Consider the following 13,806-nt stretch of genomic DNA (forward strand, 5'->3'; position numbering starts at 1 on the left):
CATTGCCGTCACTGGCGCTCCCAGCTCTGAGGCCATGGCCAGTTGAAAGCAGGTATCTGGGTATTTGTTTAGCTTCTATAGTTGAAACATTGTTGCTTTCGGGCTCAGAGCAGGCCGCGGCAGGCGGGGAACCTTGGCTTCCTCCATCACTGGAGCAAGCAAGCCTCCTGCTTGCTTTAGCTGCACGGCTGCCAGCCGCCATCTTTGTTGGCAGTTAATTTGCATATTGCCCTGATTAGCTGATGGGAAGTGTAGCAGAGGTACGGTTAATTACCCTTTTTGTCTTTTATTAGATAGGATACTTTAAAAATATATATTATTATTGATTTCAGAGAGGGAGAGGGAGCTGGACAGAGATAGAAAGAAACATCAGTGATGAGAGAGAATTATGCCTTTTGCATACCCTACACTGGGGATGGAGCCCACAACCCAGGCACGTGCCCTGACCGGGAATCAAACCATGACCTCCTGGTTCATAGGTCAACTGAGCCTCGCTGGCCGGGCTATATATACTTTTAACTTACATTGTAAATTAATTTATGAAAGGGTAGAACTATGAAAACATAATTCTTTTAATGTCTTTTTTATTATTATTAAAAGTTTTTAGTACCCATTATATGCAGTTAGTAAAGTTTACTTTGACAAAGTGACATCTTTTTTAAAATGTGTATTTATGAACATTTGAAATATGAAAAATATATATATTTTTAATGCCAAATTTAGTATTATACTAAAAACTCTACTTTTCTCTTTTCCCAGGATATTATTGCTGGATTCCTATATACCATTTTAATCTTAGCTATCTTCTATCCATTTGTGGACCTGATCGACAACTTCAACCAAACTCACAAATATGCTCCATTAATCATCATTGGGCTTCACTTAGCCTTGGGGATCTTTTCCTTCACTCTTGACACCTGGAGTACATCCCGAGGAGACACAGCTGAGATTCTAGGAAGTGGTGCTGGAATTGCATGTGGCTCTCATGTTACCTATAACATGGGTCTAATGTTAGATCCTCCTCTGGATACGTTACCTTTAGTTAGGCCCCCCATTACTGTGACTCTCCTTGGAAAAGCCATGTTGCGTATCCTTGTAGGGATGGTATTTGTACTACTAGTCAGAATAATAATGAAAAAGCTCACCATTCCTTTAGCCTGTAAAATCTTCAATATACCATGTGATGATGTTCGAAAAGCAAGACAGCACATGGAAGTTGAACTCCCTTATCGGTACATTACCTATGGAATGGTTGGTTTCTCTATTGCATTTTTGGCTCCTTACATATTTTCCTTTATTGGTATCTCTTGATGGAGAAACATTGTTTACGATAAGAAAGAAGGGTGTCAGTTACTGATCTCTAAAAATATATTCTAGTTAAAAGCCAAATCAGAGTTAGGCTTTTGCAGGAATTTAACTTAAATAATTAAGTAAATTCATGAGTTCGTGCATTTTACCATTGCACATCCAGATATTGTTTAGGTGAGCTGAGCTATTTCAACACTGAAAATATGATTAGTATTCATGTAGACTGTTCATGTAATATTTGGAGAGTTTTGTGCTGTTATGGATTCAAGATATAATATATATTAAGGTACATAATATACAATTATGTATCTAATATATGTTATATATAAAATAATACAGCTACATTTTTAAACTGGGGGGGATGTATTATAAAGTCAATAATAAATATGCAAACAGTTGTGCCTGTGTATTTGGACTTAATACAGGCATGTTCTTATTACAGATATATTTAATGTTTACTTACTATGGGAGCCATTTCCTAATTAATGCATAATTACTAGACCAGAATTCATATGCTACCACATATTAATTTATGCCTCATTTTACACTGCCATCATGTTACCCATGATGTTAAATATGGGAGGCATTTTATTGGACCAAATTTTCAGAAAAATTAGTTTTTGGATTCCTTTTCCCCCCAGTTCTGTACTGTCTTGAATGTACTTTATTTGCAATTGTTCTGAACATCAGTTTAATAATTCAGGTACTGAATTTTATTGCTTGCTAATTGTGCCTTTCTGTTTGCCGTATAAGAAATGCCATGTATACTGTGATATAAAAATAAGATGCTAACTTAATCTTAACTTACATGTAATCGGGCAAATATTTTTAAAATATGTTAAGCTAACAGGGCTAGAAGTAAAACACCCTCAATTCTTTAGCCTTTGTTTAGAAAGAAATGTGGAATGGGCTAAACCTTCTCACTAATTTATTGGGAAACTAAATGGACAAATATTTCCATTTTTGTAAGTATTTTTCTGTGCACTGTAAGTTATAGGAATAAGATATATTTTTTGTACATTGTCTTGATTGTTTATACTACAGGTAGATGTTTCCAGTTAATGGAAAAGTAATTGAAATTTATAGATGGGACAATGCACAAGCTTCAGATATAAACAAACCATTTTTCTAAATTATTTGGAAAGGATTGGGTGTAGCGGTTACCTTTTAATACTGACTTATTAGTTACTTAAGGTAAATTATAAAATCAAAAAGTATCAGTATTTAGATCCTATTTTTTTTTCAAATTTTCAGAGGAAAATTTGATATAGTATTAAACTATTCTTTATTCTGTCTGTGCCTTTATATTTTTGAAGTGTAATTATAATTAGGTTAACATTACGTTTATTTGTAGTAAGTTTTTCATAAAGAAGAGAGTTAACTTTCCATAAATGAGCATCAGGTATGGAATTACTTTAGTGCAATATCTGATTATCCAGAAGTATCCTTTAAGATGTTTCTATTTTGGGCAGTATAACTATTAAAGCTCATATTTTTATAATTCTGATCGAGAATTTAGAGACATGGTAATTTTTACCAATACTGAATGTGATCATTTTAAATAAAGCAACCAAATTTGGGACCTTTATCTATTAATAGGCAACCAATGCACTTGGGAACATATTGGTATGTTGGAAAACATTTAAAGAACTTTTCTTTCAAAATGTGTTTAATGAATCAAATTTTAGGGACTATTTCCTATAATTTGGGTCCATGCTATCTTATTAATTTTTATATCTAGCTTTAAAGTTATTTGAAAATATTCCATTTCTTTTTGTTTTATTATTTTCTGTTCTATGATAGTTCCATGCTAAATATATTTAAAAATAAAAGCCAAATTCAGGTTGCAGGCTGTTTTGTTTTGTTTGCCTTCTATACATTTGTCTCAGTATTATCTGGTAGAGATTTATAAAATATGTTTAGAGTTTTCAATTCCAGTAGGCTTTCCCTCTGAAGCATTTTATTCAAAATCAACATGTTGTTTTCAGTAATAGAAGACTTTGAAGTAATTCTTTAAGGTTGAAGTTGACTTTGGGCTCCATTTATGATCATTTTGACATTGTACTTTTAATAAAAAGTTTCATAATATTTCTTTGAAAAACTCATGTATAAAACATGTTTCAGTAAAATCTGTGGCTAACAGTATTATAGTTAGTTGACTGTTAATTCATTAATTCAGGAATTAATCATAATACTAAGTACAACTACTTTTTCAAGCAGAATAAACATATGGATAGTCTTTTTTTTTATCCACCCACCACAACTCATGGATATTTCATTTGTCATTTAAAAATGTCATTATGTGTGAATTGCAAAAACTAGGTCTTCCATAAACTCATTATAATAAGATCTAATATGAAACAATGCTACTACAGACTTACAAAATTACTAGTTTTCTTTACAAGTAATTTTTAATAACGTATCTTTCAAAGACAGCATAAAAATTAATTCAATGATCTGAATATAATTTAAAGGCAAATTTTCTAGGACATTTGATAAAGATGAATATATAAATACTAAAATGTTTTTATTTTAAATATAATCACAATTTTATACAGCAAAGGTATTTTTTTTTTAATTGGCAAAGCAATTTCATTCTTTTTAACAAAGAATGTTTAGATTTAAAAACAAAACTATTTAATCTGGACATCAATAGGTCCAATTTTTAAAATTCAGCTTTATAGTTGAATTCATTTTTCTTAAGCGAGCCCTTGTTGTCTGCTGAGGAGCTATTTTGAGAAAGGGAAGAGGTAACAGTTTGAGAAAGAGTAATGGAACAGCCGTGGCCTGTGTGGCTCCATTGGTTGGTTGGGTTGGAGCCTTATCCCGTATACCCTCCTCTGTACACCAAAAGGTGGCTGGTTTGATTCCCTGCCTGCCTGATTGCCCCGACTGCTCTGCCTGCTTGCCTGATTGCCCCTAACCATTTTGCCTGCCTGCCTGATTGCCCGTAACTGCCTCTGCCTCGGCCCCCACCACCATGGCTTCGTCCAGAAGGATGTCCAGAATGACATCTGGAAGGTCGTTTGGCTGTCTGGTCTAATTAGCATATTACACTTTTATTATTATAGATTACTCTTCAGATTTGAGGTTTACCCCTTGTCCTAAATTAGAAGTTCTCAAAACCAAAATCCATTCTAGCATATATTACACCCTGTCATTGTCTTATGTATTTTTAAATATTTTGTCTTCATTTCTATGTTGTAAGCTCCAGGAGGAAAAAGAGCTTATGCCTCTATTCTGGACCCCTGGGAGACAGTAGGCATTCAACTAATACATGTAGAATGAATACTCACGGTACCTATACAGGCTTTGGCATGTGCATTTTTCTGGGGGAAAATTCTACACCTTTCAGTAGAGGCTAAAAGATATTGATGATCTAAAAAAGTTTAAAGTTATGCAATATTCTATCTGTTACTTCTTGTTTTAAAAGTTATCTGGGAAAAAAAAAGTTATCTGGTAAGAATTTTGTCACTTTTTATGCAAATATTTAAATGATAATAATTTAGATTCTTGAAATGTTTTTGCATGTAATTACAATTCCCTGTTGTATAGAATGTGATTTTTATCCAAATTAGTTTTAAAATAATTTCTTTAGAATTAAAACAAAATCTGAAAAGAAAATATTCTGTATATATATGGATATAACTTGTTTTTAGTAATCAGCTATATAAATGTGTTCAGGAGACTATTACTTTGTACAGTTTATAATCTGTGATTTTTATATTTACAGTGTTAATAATTAAAATGTAGACAAGATATATTAAGGTTTTAAGGATCAGTTTTTTTACTTAACATTTAAAGGCTCCCTTGAGGTCTCCAGGCCCACGATTTTTTTTTAATTAAGATATATTGCCATGTAACTTTATATTAGTTTTAGATGTATAACATGATTTGATATTTTTATATACTGTGAAATGATCACCACAGTAAGTCTAGTTAACGTCTGCCCCCATAATGTGAAACTGGCCCCTATATATGGAGGGCAGGGAGAGACCAAAGAAAGGCAGGCCACCCCAGATTTGAAGATGGCAGGTATAAAAGCAAGGGAACTTAGGAGGGCTGAGTACATCTATACACCTGTCTGCCAAATCTTAGAAATTTATATAGAGGCCCTAACTGAGGTTGTTGTGTATACCATCCACAGGGTTTCAATGATATCTTATTCTCTCAAGGCTGTAGGTATCTTGGGGCAGCTGCTGGGAACAGGGAAGTCAAGAGGAATACACACTCTGGAAAAGGGAGGAGGTGGGGCGCCTCCAATGGCCCAGGTCCAGCTTTTTGGTCAACTAGCGGTCATGTCTTCTTGATGACATCCAATACCACCTTCCAAAACCTCACTAGAGGATTGTAAAGCAAACTGATGACATACCCAGAGACGTGCTAGCAGACCATAAGGAAATGTGTCTTAAGGATAAGACCAGTTACAGGGAGCCTTTGTGTGTTCTATACAGAGGACTGCCTCCCAGAGGACTTGTCGATTTCCAGGTATGCTCTAGGGCCATGGTCGGCAAACCACGGCTCGCGAGCCACATGTGGCTCTTTGGCCCCTTGAGTGTGGCTCTTCCACAAAATACCATGTGTGGGCGCGCACGTACAGTGCGATTGAAACTTCGTGGCCCATGTGCAGAAGTCGGTATTTTGTGGAAGAGCCACACCCAAGGGGCCAAAGAGCTGCATGTGGCTCGGGAGCCGCGGTTTGCTGACCACTGCTCTAGGGATACTGTTGGTGTTCTTCAACCTAATATTTATCCCACCATACTTGAGACCATGAAACTTGAACTGTGGCTGGAGCTAAGAGCCTATCACACATCTGACTAATCCCAGCTGCTTGGAACAGGAAGATTGTGGGGTGAGTGTAGGAAGAGTGCTTGCTGGTAAAATCACAGACACCATCAATACAGTCCGTATGTGTGCGGTAACCTACAATACACCAATGACCACCTGAATTTTTCTGATTCAACATTGTTCCAGAAGGGCCTTTGCTTCCTTATTTGAGTTATGTGTGTGTGTCTATTTAAAAGACATAATGACCATATTGTCTTACATTTACCTTATAATTAGCAGCTCTCAAACATATTACTAGCCATTGCAGATCTGTAAGGGTAGCCATTCCATTCATCTGCAACTTGCATTCCTAGGACACCTTTGGTGACTTTTCATGGAACAGTTTCATAAGTCTTTTGGGGACTTCAGTGTGATCCATTGCCATAAATTACATATTATTTTTGCCCTTGCAAGTCTGTAAGAAAGCTGGTTCAGATGCTGGGCTTACAAGCCGTGGTTTCTCTGAAATCCTCACCCTGCTGCTTGTTATTTCTCTTGAAAATTTTTTGTGTATGAATTCCATTGTGTGTGAAGATGCTGGTGCCAAAATAGCATTGACTTTCATATTCCCATTCCGTCTGTTTTCTCCAAGAAATTCAATGACAATACAGGTATGTTGGATAAAAGAAATAGACTCAAGTCAGTATGTTAAGGATGAAGAAGTGCAAAGACCAGGATTTTTGTTTTGACTTTGACTGTAATTTGCTGGACTTTATTTAAAACAAACAAACATATTTTTACTGATTTTAGAGGAAGGTAGTGGGAGAGATAGAAATATCAATGAGAGAGATTCACTGATAGGCTGCCTCCTGCACACCCTACACTGGGGATCAAGCCCACAACCCAGGCATGTGCCCTGACCAGGAATTGAACCCTGACCTCCTGGTTCATAGTTGGTGCTTAACCACTTAGCAACACTGGCCAGGCTCATTTGCTGGACTTTTAGGCACTAGCTCCATTTTCTATGAGATAGCGTTTCCTCGCATAAATAGTGGAGTGGTTTAACTTATATTCTCTAAAATTTAATGAACTGTACTAGATCAAGTGTGCAAAAACGAAGGGAATATTTCTATTAGGATACTAAAATTTATCAAAAAAATTTTAATCCACTTGTACTGAGGGAGCATAACTTGTCCTGTCTGTGAAAATTTAGTATGCGCCCCTCTAAGAAAGTTTCATGTATTTCCAAAGAGAAGCAATGAGTTTGTTGCTTTAGAAGGGACATAACAGGAGGTTACAAGGCTTTGTCATAACTTTTGTTTGAATTACAAGGTTTAAAGTCACCACTAGGTGTTACCTAATCCAACCTACTAAAATCACCCTACACAGATAGTTCTTTGTTTAAAAAAAAAAGAGGGATAGGGAAAATACCAAAGACTTCAGTAATGGTATAATTCATTCAACAAATCTTGCTAGCAATGGAAATGGATATATATAAATTTAAAAAAGAGAAGAAAATCTTTGGGAATTTCATTCGGAACTAAAAGACAAAAAAAATGCTGAATAAAAAACATGGATGTTTCTCTCCCTCTGAAATCAATAAAAGTATTGTAAAAAGATGGACAATAACAAGTGTTAGTATATAGAGAAATTGGAACTGTCATAAGTTGTGGGTGGGAATGTAAAATGGTGCAATTATTTTGGAAAACAGTTGGCAGTTCTTCAGAATATAAACCGAGTTATCCTACAACCCACAATTTCACTCCTAGGTATTTAACCAATAAATTAAAAACATGACCACACAAAAACTTGTACATACGTCTTTTTTTTATCTTTAAATTCTTTATTAAGGAATTACAAATGTCTCCTCATTCCCCCCATTAGCCCCAATCCTCCCCCCCCCCAATTCTGTACATACGTCTTTTTTTTATCTTTAAATTCTTTATTAAGGAATTACAAATGTCTCCTCATTCCCCCCATTAGCCCCAATCCTCCCCCCCCCCAATTCTGTACATACGTCTTTTTTTTATCTTTAAATTCTTTATTAAGGAATTACAAATGTCTCCTCATTCCCCCCATTAGCCCCAATCCTCCCCCCCCCCAATTCTGTACATACGTCTTTTTTTTATCTTTAAATTCTTTATTAAGGAATTACAAATGTCTCCTCATTCCCCCCATTAGCCCCAATCCTCCCCCCCCCCAATTCTGTACATACGTCTTTTTTTTATCTTTAAATTCTTTATTAAGGAATTACAAATGTCTCCTCATTCCCCCCATTAGCCCCAATCCTCCCCCCCCCCAATTCTGTACATACGTCTTTTTTTTATCTTTAAATTCTTTATTAAGGAATTACAAATGTCTCCTCATTCCCCCCATTAGCCCCAATCCTCCCCCCCCCCAATTCTGTACATACGTCTTTTTTTTATCTTTAAATTCTTTATTAAGGAATTACAAATGTCTCCTCATTCCCCCCATTAGCCCCAATCCTCCCCCCCCCCAATTCTGTACATACGTCTTTTTTTTATCTTTAAATTCTTTATTAAGGAATTACAAATGTCTCCTCATTCCCCCCATTAGCCCCAATCCTCCCCCCCCCCAATTCTGTACATACGTCTTTTTTTTATCTTTAAATTCTTTATTAAGGAATTACAAATGTGTCCTCATTCCCCCCATTAGCCCCAATCCTCCCCCCCCCCAATTCTGTACATACGTCTTTATAGTAGCATCATTTATAATAATCAAAAAAGTGCAAACAATCCAAATGCCCATCAATTGATAAATGAATAAATAAAATGTGGGATGTCCAAAATGTGAGATGGAATATTATTCAATCATAAAAATAAATTAAGTACTGATACATGCTACAAAATGGATGACCTTGAAAACATCATGCTAAATGAAAGAATTCAGATAATAAAAGACTACATATTGTATGATTTCATTATATGGAATGTTCAGATAAGGCAGATCTGTAGAGACAGCAAGTAGATGAATCATGCTGGGGGTGGTGGGAGAGATTGGGGAATAGCTGCTAATGGGTATGGGGTTTCTTGTAGATGGTGATAATATTTTAGAATTAGATAGTGGTGATGCTCACACAACTGTGTGAGTAAACCCCATAGAATTGTACATTTTTTAAAAACAAAAGCTAAAAATAAAAGGTCTATAAATGCTTTGTGCCAATTTCCCTGTGGAATTATGCAAGAGTTTCTCTTGCGTACATAACCAAAGTGGAATTATTGGGTTATGAGTCATGCACATTTATAATTTTAGTAGATATCACCAAATTGCTCTCTAAAAGAAATGTACCATTTACACTCCCAATAATAGTACTTTTTTGGGGGGTAGGGGAGCCAGGGGATTGTCAAGGGCGGAAAAAAAAAAAGACACATATGTAATACCCTTTGTAATACTTTAGGCAATAAAAAAAAATAGTACTTTTTGCTTCCTATCATTACCAACACATCCTACTTTTGGCAATCTTATGGCTAAAATATGAAGTAGGATCTCATTTTTATTTGTATCTCTACTCCTTAGTGGAACACTTTTCCCTCTCTTAGCCTTTGAGTTTCCTTTTGTGGCTTGCCTACTCATGTTTTTTGCCCATTTTGCTATTGAATTATCTTTTAAAAATCAATTTCAGGAGTCCTTTATTCTTTTTTGTTTTTTTAATCCTCTCCCAAGGATATTTTTTCCACTGATTTTTAGAGAGAGTGGAAGGAAGGCGTAGAGACAATGAGAAACATTGATGTGAGAGAGACACGTTGAATGGTTGCCTTCCGCATGGACGGGGCTGAGGATGAGCCAGCAATTGAAGTACATACCCTTGACCGGAATTGAACCCTTGATCCTTCAGTCTGCAGGTCAAAGCTCTAACCACTAAGCAACCGGCTAGGACGGAGTCCTTTATTCTTTATAAATAAAAATTGCAAGTGTCTTCTGCCATTCTGTCATTTGCCTTTTATCCTTTTTTTGTCATATCTTTTGCAGTATGAATTTTTTTCTAAAATAGTAAACTTATCTTTTGCTTTATAGCTTCTGCTTTTAAAGTTTTATATATGAAAGCCTTCCCTACCTTGTGGTCATAAAGATATGTCCCCATATTTTCTTCTAATATTTATAGAATTTGGGTTGTTTTTTTCTCCCATCTGTATACAGTTACTCTATCTGAATTTTGTGTGTGTGATGTGGAACCTACTTTTTTAAATTTTTTATTCTTTATTGATTAAAGTATTACATGTGTCTCTTTTTTCCCCCATTGACAGGATCTTTTTATCTTAATATCATTTTTAATCAATTATCTTAACATCATTTATTGAAGAACCACTTACTTGTGATGTTACTTACATCACAGACTAAGTTCCCGTATTTGCATGGATCGATTTTTAGGTACTCTATTTTGTTTCATTGATATCTTTGTTTCCTCTACTTTTAACATTAGTACACTATGCTTTTTACTTTAATACATTACAATACTATACTCTTTACATTACTTCATTTAATTCTTGATATCTAATAAATTTTCTCCATTATTCAAAATTATCTTAGACATTTGCACAGTCTTATTTTCTCATATGAATTTCAGAATCTAGTTAATAAATTTCTTACACTATACTGTTGTTACATTAATTTCTAAGATAATTTGGTAGGAATCACAGCTTTAAAAGATTACATTCTTTCATCTATGTACATAGTATCTATTTAATCAGCTCTTCTTTATGCCCTCAATACAGTTACTTTTCCTAAATACCTTAAGCCATTTTTATCATATTTATTCTGTTTTATAGTTTTTTTATATGTCAGTGCTATCTTTAAAATTTTTTCCCATTGGCTATTTATGGTGTAAAATAAAGCCACAAACTTTTATATATTGATTTAATTTTTACCAACTTTTTATAGTAATACTGCCATACTATTTCCATAGTAGTACTGATCATTTTTTTTCTATGTGAATGATATCAACTGCAAATAATGGCCATTTGACTTTTATTTTTAATTTATTTTTATTGATTTTAGAGAGGGAGAGATGAAAACATTAACATGAGAATCATCATACCTCCTGCATGCCCCCCACTGGGGATCAAGCCCGCAATCTGGGCATATACCCTGACCAGGGATCAATCTGGTGACCGCCTGGTTCAGACCCAGCTGGGCTTGACTTTTTCTTTTAAAACTATGCCTCATTTCTTTCTCTTGTCTTTGTGCTGTATAGCCTCTGGTAGAAGTTACAATAGTAACAGTGCTAGTGAGCTGTAGGTGTAGTTATTTTGATTATTTTTGCCTAATAGGGTTGATTTCTACTTTGTTTCTTTTGGTACTGATCAGTATTTTCAGAAGTTTTTCTATTTTAGTAGTTTTTTCAAAGAATAATTTATCAGTTTTTAAAAATGTGTTTTGTTTTCTATTTCATGAATTTCTTCTATTATTTTTATTTTATTTATTTTTTTAGGGTTTATATCTTTTAAAACATAACTTCTAGCTAATTTGCTTTAAATCATTTTTGTTTTCTAATAAAATTCACTTAAGGTTACACCTTTTTCTCAAGGGAACTTCTTGCTTCACTCCCAAGTTTCAGTATTAGTGCTTTTATTTGCATTAATTCTAAATATTTCATATTTTCTATTTATACAATGTATTATGTGCAAGTATTATTTTGTTTTCAAATTTATAGTGAGTTTTTAAGGTGTTTGTGCTGTTGACTTCTACTTCTATTAAAGTGTAAACAGAAAATTTGGCCTCTATATTACCTTGGATTTCGTTGTCATTTCTCTTGTAACTTAATATGTGGTCAGTTTTAAAAAATATTCCATGTGTTGTTGAAAGAAAATCTTTGAAGAAAAAGGTCTCTATATAGTTATTTGATTAAGCTTGTTATCTTGTTTTCAAATCAGTATAGCTAAGTAGTCTATTTTGGTGATATTTGATCTATTCATTTCTTAGAGAAGTTTCTTAACTTTTACGATCATGATTATGAAAGTATCTATTTTCTCCATAACTTGGTTAGTTTTTCCTTCACATAATTCAAAAATATGGTGTCAGGTGCATGTACATATTATATGCATGAATGTCATATTATCTTGATGGGTAATTCTTTTTATCAACATGACATATTCTTCTTTTTATCTTAAATTTTCTGTGTGGTCTTATTTAAGATATCTCTCTTAAAGAACACACACTCAGCCCTGGACTGTTTGGCTCAGTGGATAGCGTGTCGGCCTGCGGACTAAAGGGTTCCAGGTTCGATTTCAGCCAAGAGCACATGCCTGGGTTGTGGGCTCGATCCCCAGTAGGGTGCGTGCAGGAGGCAGTTGATCAATGATTCTCTCTCATCACTAATGTTTCTATCTCTCTCTATCCCTCTCCCTTCCTCTCTAAAATCAATACAAATATGTTAAAAAAAAACAAAAACAAAGCATTATATTAAAAAAACCCAACTATTAAAAAAAAGAACATACACTCAGATTTAGTGTTTTTAATAAAATCTGAAAGTCTTGGTATCTCCCTTCATCTGTGAATCTGATTTATTTACATTTATTGGGGTTACTGATATATTGGGCTTTTTCTGCCATCTTGTTTTCTGTTTGTGATACTTTCTTCTGTCCTCTTCTTTTATTTTCTCTTCAACTCATTCTGATCTGACCTCCATCCTCACCACTTCAGTGAAATTCTCTTATTCAGGTAAGCAACAACCTCCATGTTATAAAATCCAGTGTCATCTTCTGTCATCTTCCTGAATTCTCAGCAGCATTCCTCACAGTCCACACCCTTTTCATCATGAAACACTTTCTTTTATATCACATTTCTTCCCAGTCTCCTCTGCTGGCTACTTCTCCTCTGCCTACTCCCTGATGTTGAAATGCCTAAAAGTTCATTCCTGAGCTATTTTACCCTCTCTATCTACGTTCTTGCCCTAGATAATTTCAACCAGTTCCTGGACCACTCCACTTCAATCTTCTCCCTCTCCAAGCTTCAGATGCATATATCCCAATGTCTATTTGACCTTTCCACTTAGATTTCCACTTCGAATTTAACATGTACAAAGCAGGACTCTTGATTTTCTCCACTAAATGTGTTCCTAACATAGTCCTACTCATCTCAGTAAGTGGTACTATCACCCCCTCAATTTTTCCATCTAAAAATCTAGTTGTCATTCTTCCACCTTTCTTAATCCATCTACCTTCAAAGAATAATTTGAATACCTCTCTTCATTCCACCCAGCCCTAAAGCAGCAGCAGCATCAAGTCTTGCCTAGCCCACTGTCCTATAGCCTACTGATCTTGCTTCCACACTGACTTCCTTATCCATCCACTGATTCATTCTCCACACACAGACATTTAAAAATGTAAATCAGATTATGCCACTCACTTTTTAAAAAACCCCTAGTGTATTCCCATTGTAGTTGAAGTTAAATTTAAACACCTTCATAATGTCATCAAGGGCTTATATAAACTGGCCTCTAGCTACTTCTTTGCCTTAAACTCCATTCCTGTCATAATGGCCTATTTCTCTGATTCAAGCATCAAAGCCTTTGCCATCTTCCTTGCCTGGAACACTTCTCCCTAGCTCTTCCTATGGATGGCTTACCCTCATTATTCAGATCTCAATGAAGCTTTCCCTGGTCACTTATCTAATGGAACCCCTAGTGCCTGTATTTTTTCTTTATCAAATTATCCTGTTGTGTTTTGTTCACAGCATTGAAATTTTCTGGTTTATTTGTTTGCTTGTATATTC

The 13,806-nt window shown here is 34.9% G+C and overlaps 2 protein-coding genes across 3 annotated transcripts in view; both read left to right on the top strand.

Annotated features, from left to right (window-relative positions):
• The window catches only part of SGPP1 (sphingosine-1-phosphate phosphatase 1), a gene marked incomplete at its 5' end in the record, with an annotated part of 41,918 nt that extends 38,870 nt beyond the window's left edge, over nucleotides 1–3,048 (top strand). The window contains one exon of the mRNA XM_006767631.2: nucleotides 760–3,048. Within this exon, the coding sequence (XP_006767694.2) occupies nucleotides 760–1,311 (552 nt within the window). The remainder of the gene's footprint in view (nucleotides 1–759) is intronic.
• WDR89 (WD repeat domain 89) overlaps nucleotides 1–13,806 on the top strand; it is a 98,723-nt gene that overhangs the window by 38,648 nt on the left and 46,269 nt on the right. The window lies entirely within an intron of this gene.

This window comes from Myotis davidii, unplaced genomic scaffold, assembly GCF_000327345.1.
Source record: "Myotis davidii unplaced genomic scaffold, ASM32734v1 scaffold281, whole genome shotgun sequence".
NCBI lineage: Eukaryota > Metazoa > Chordata > Mammalia > Chiroptera > Vespertilionidae > Myotis > Myotis davidii.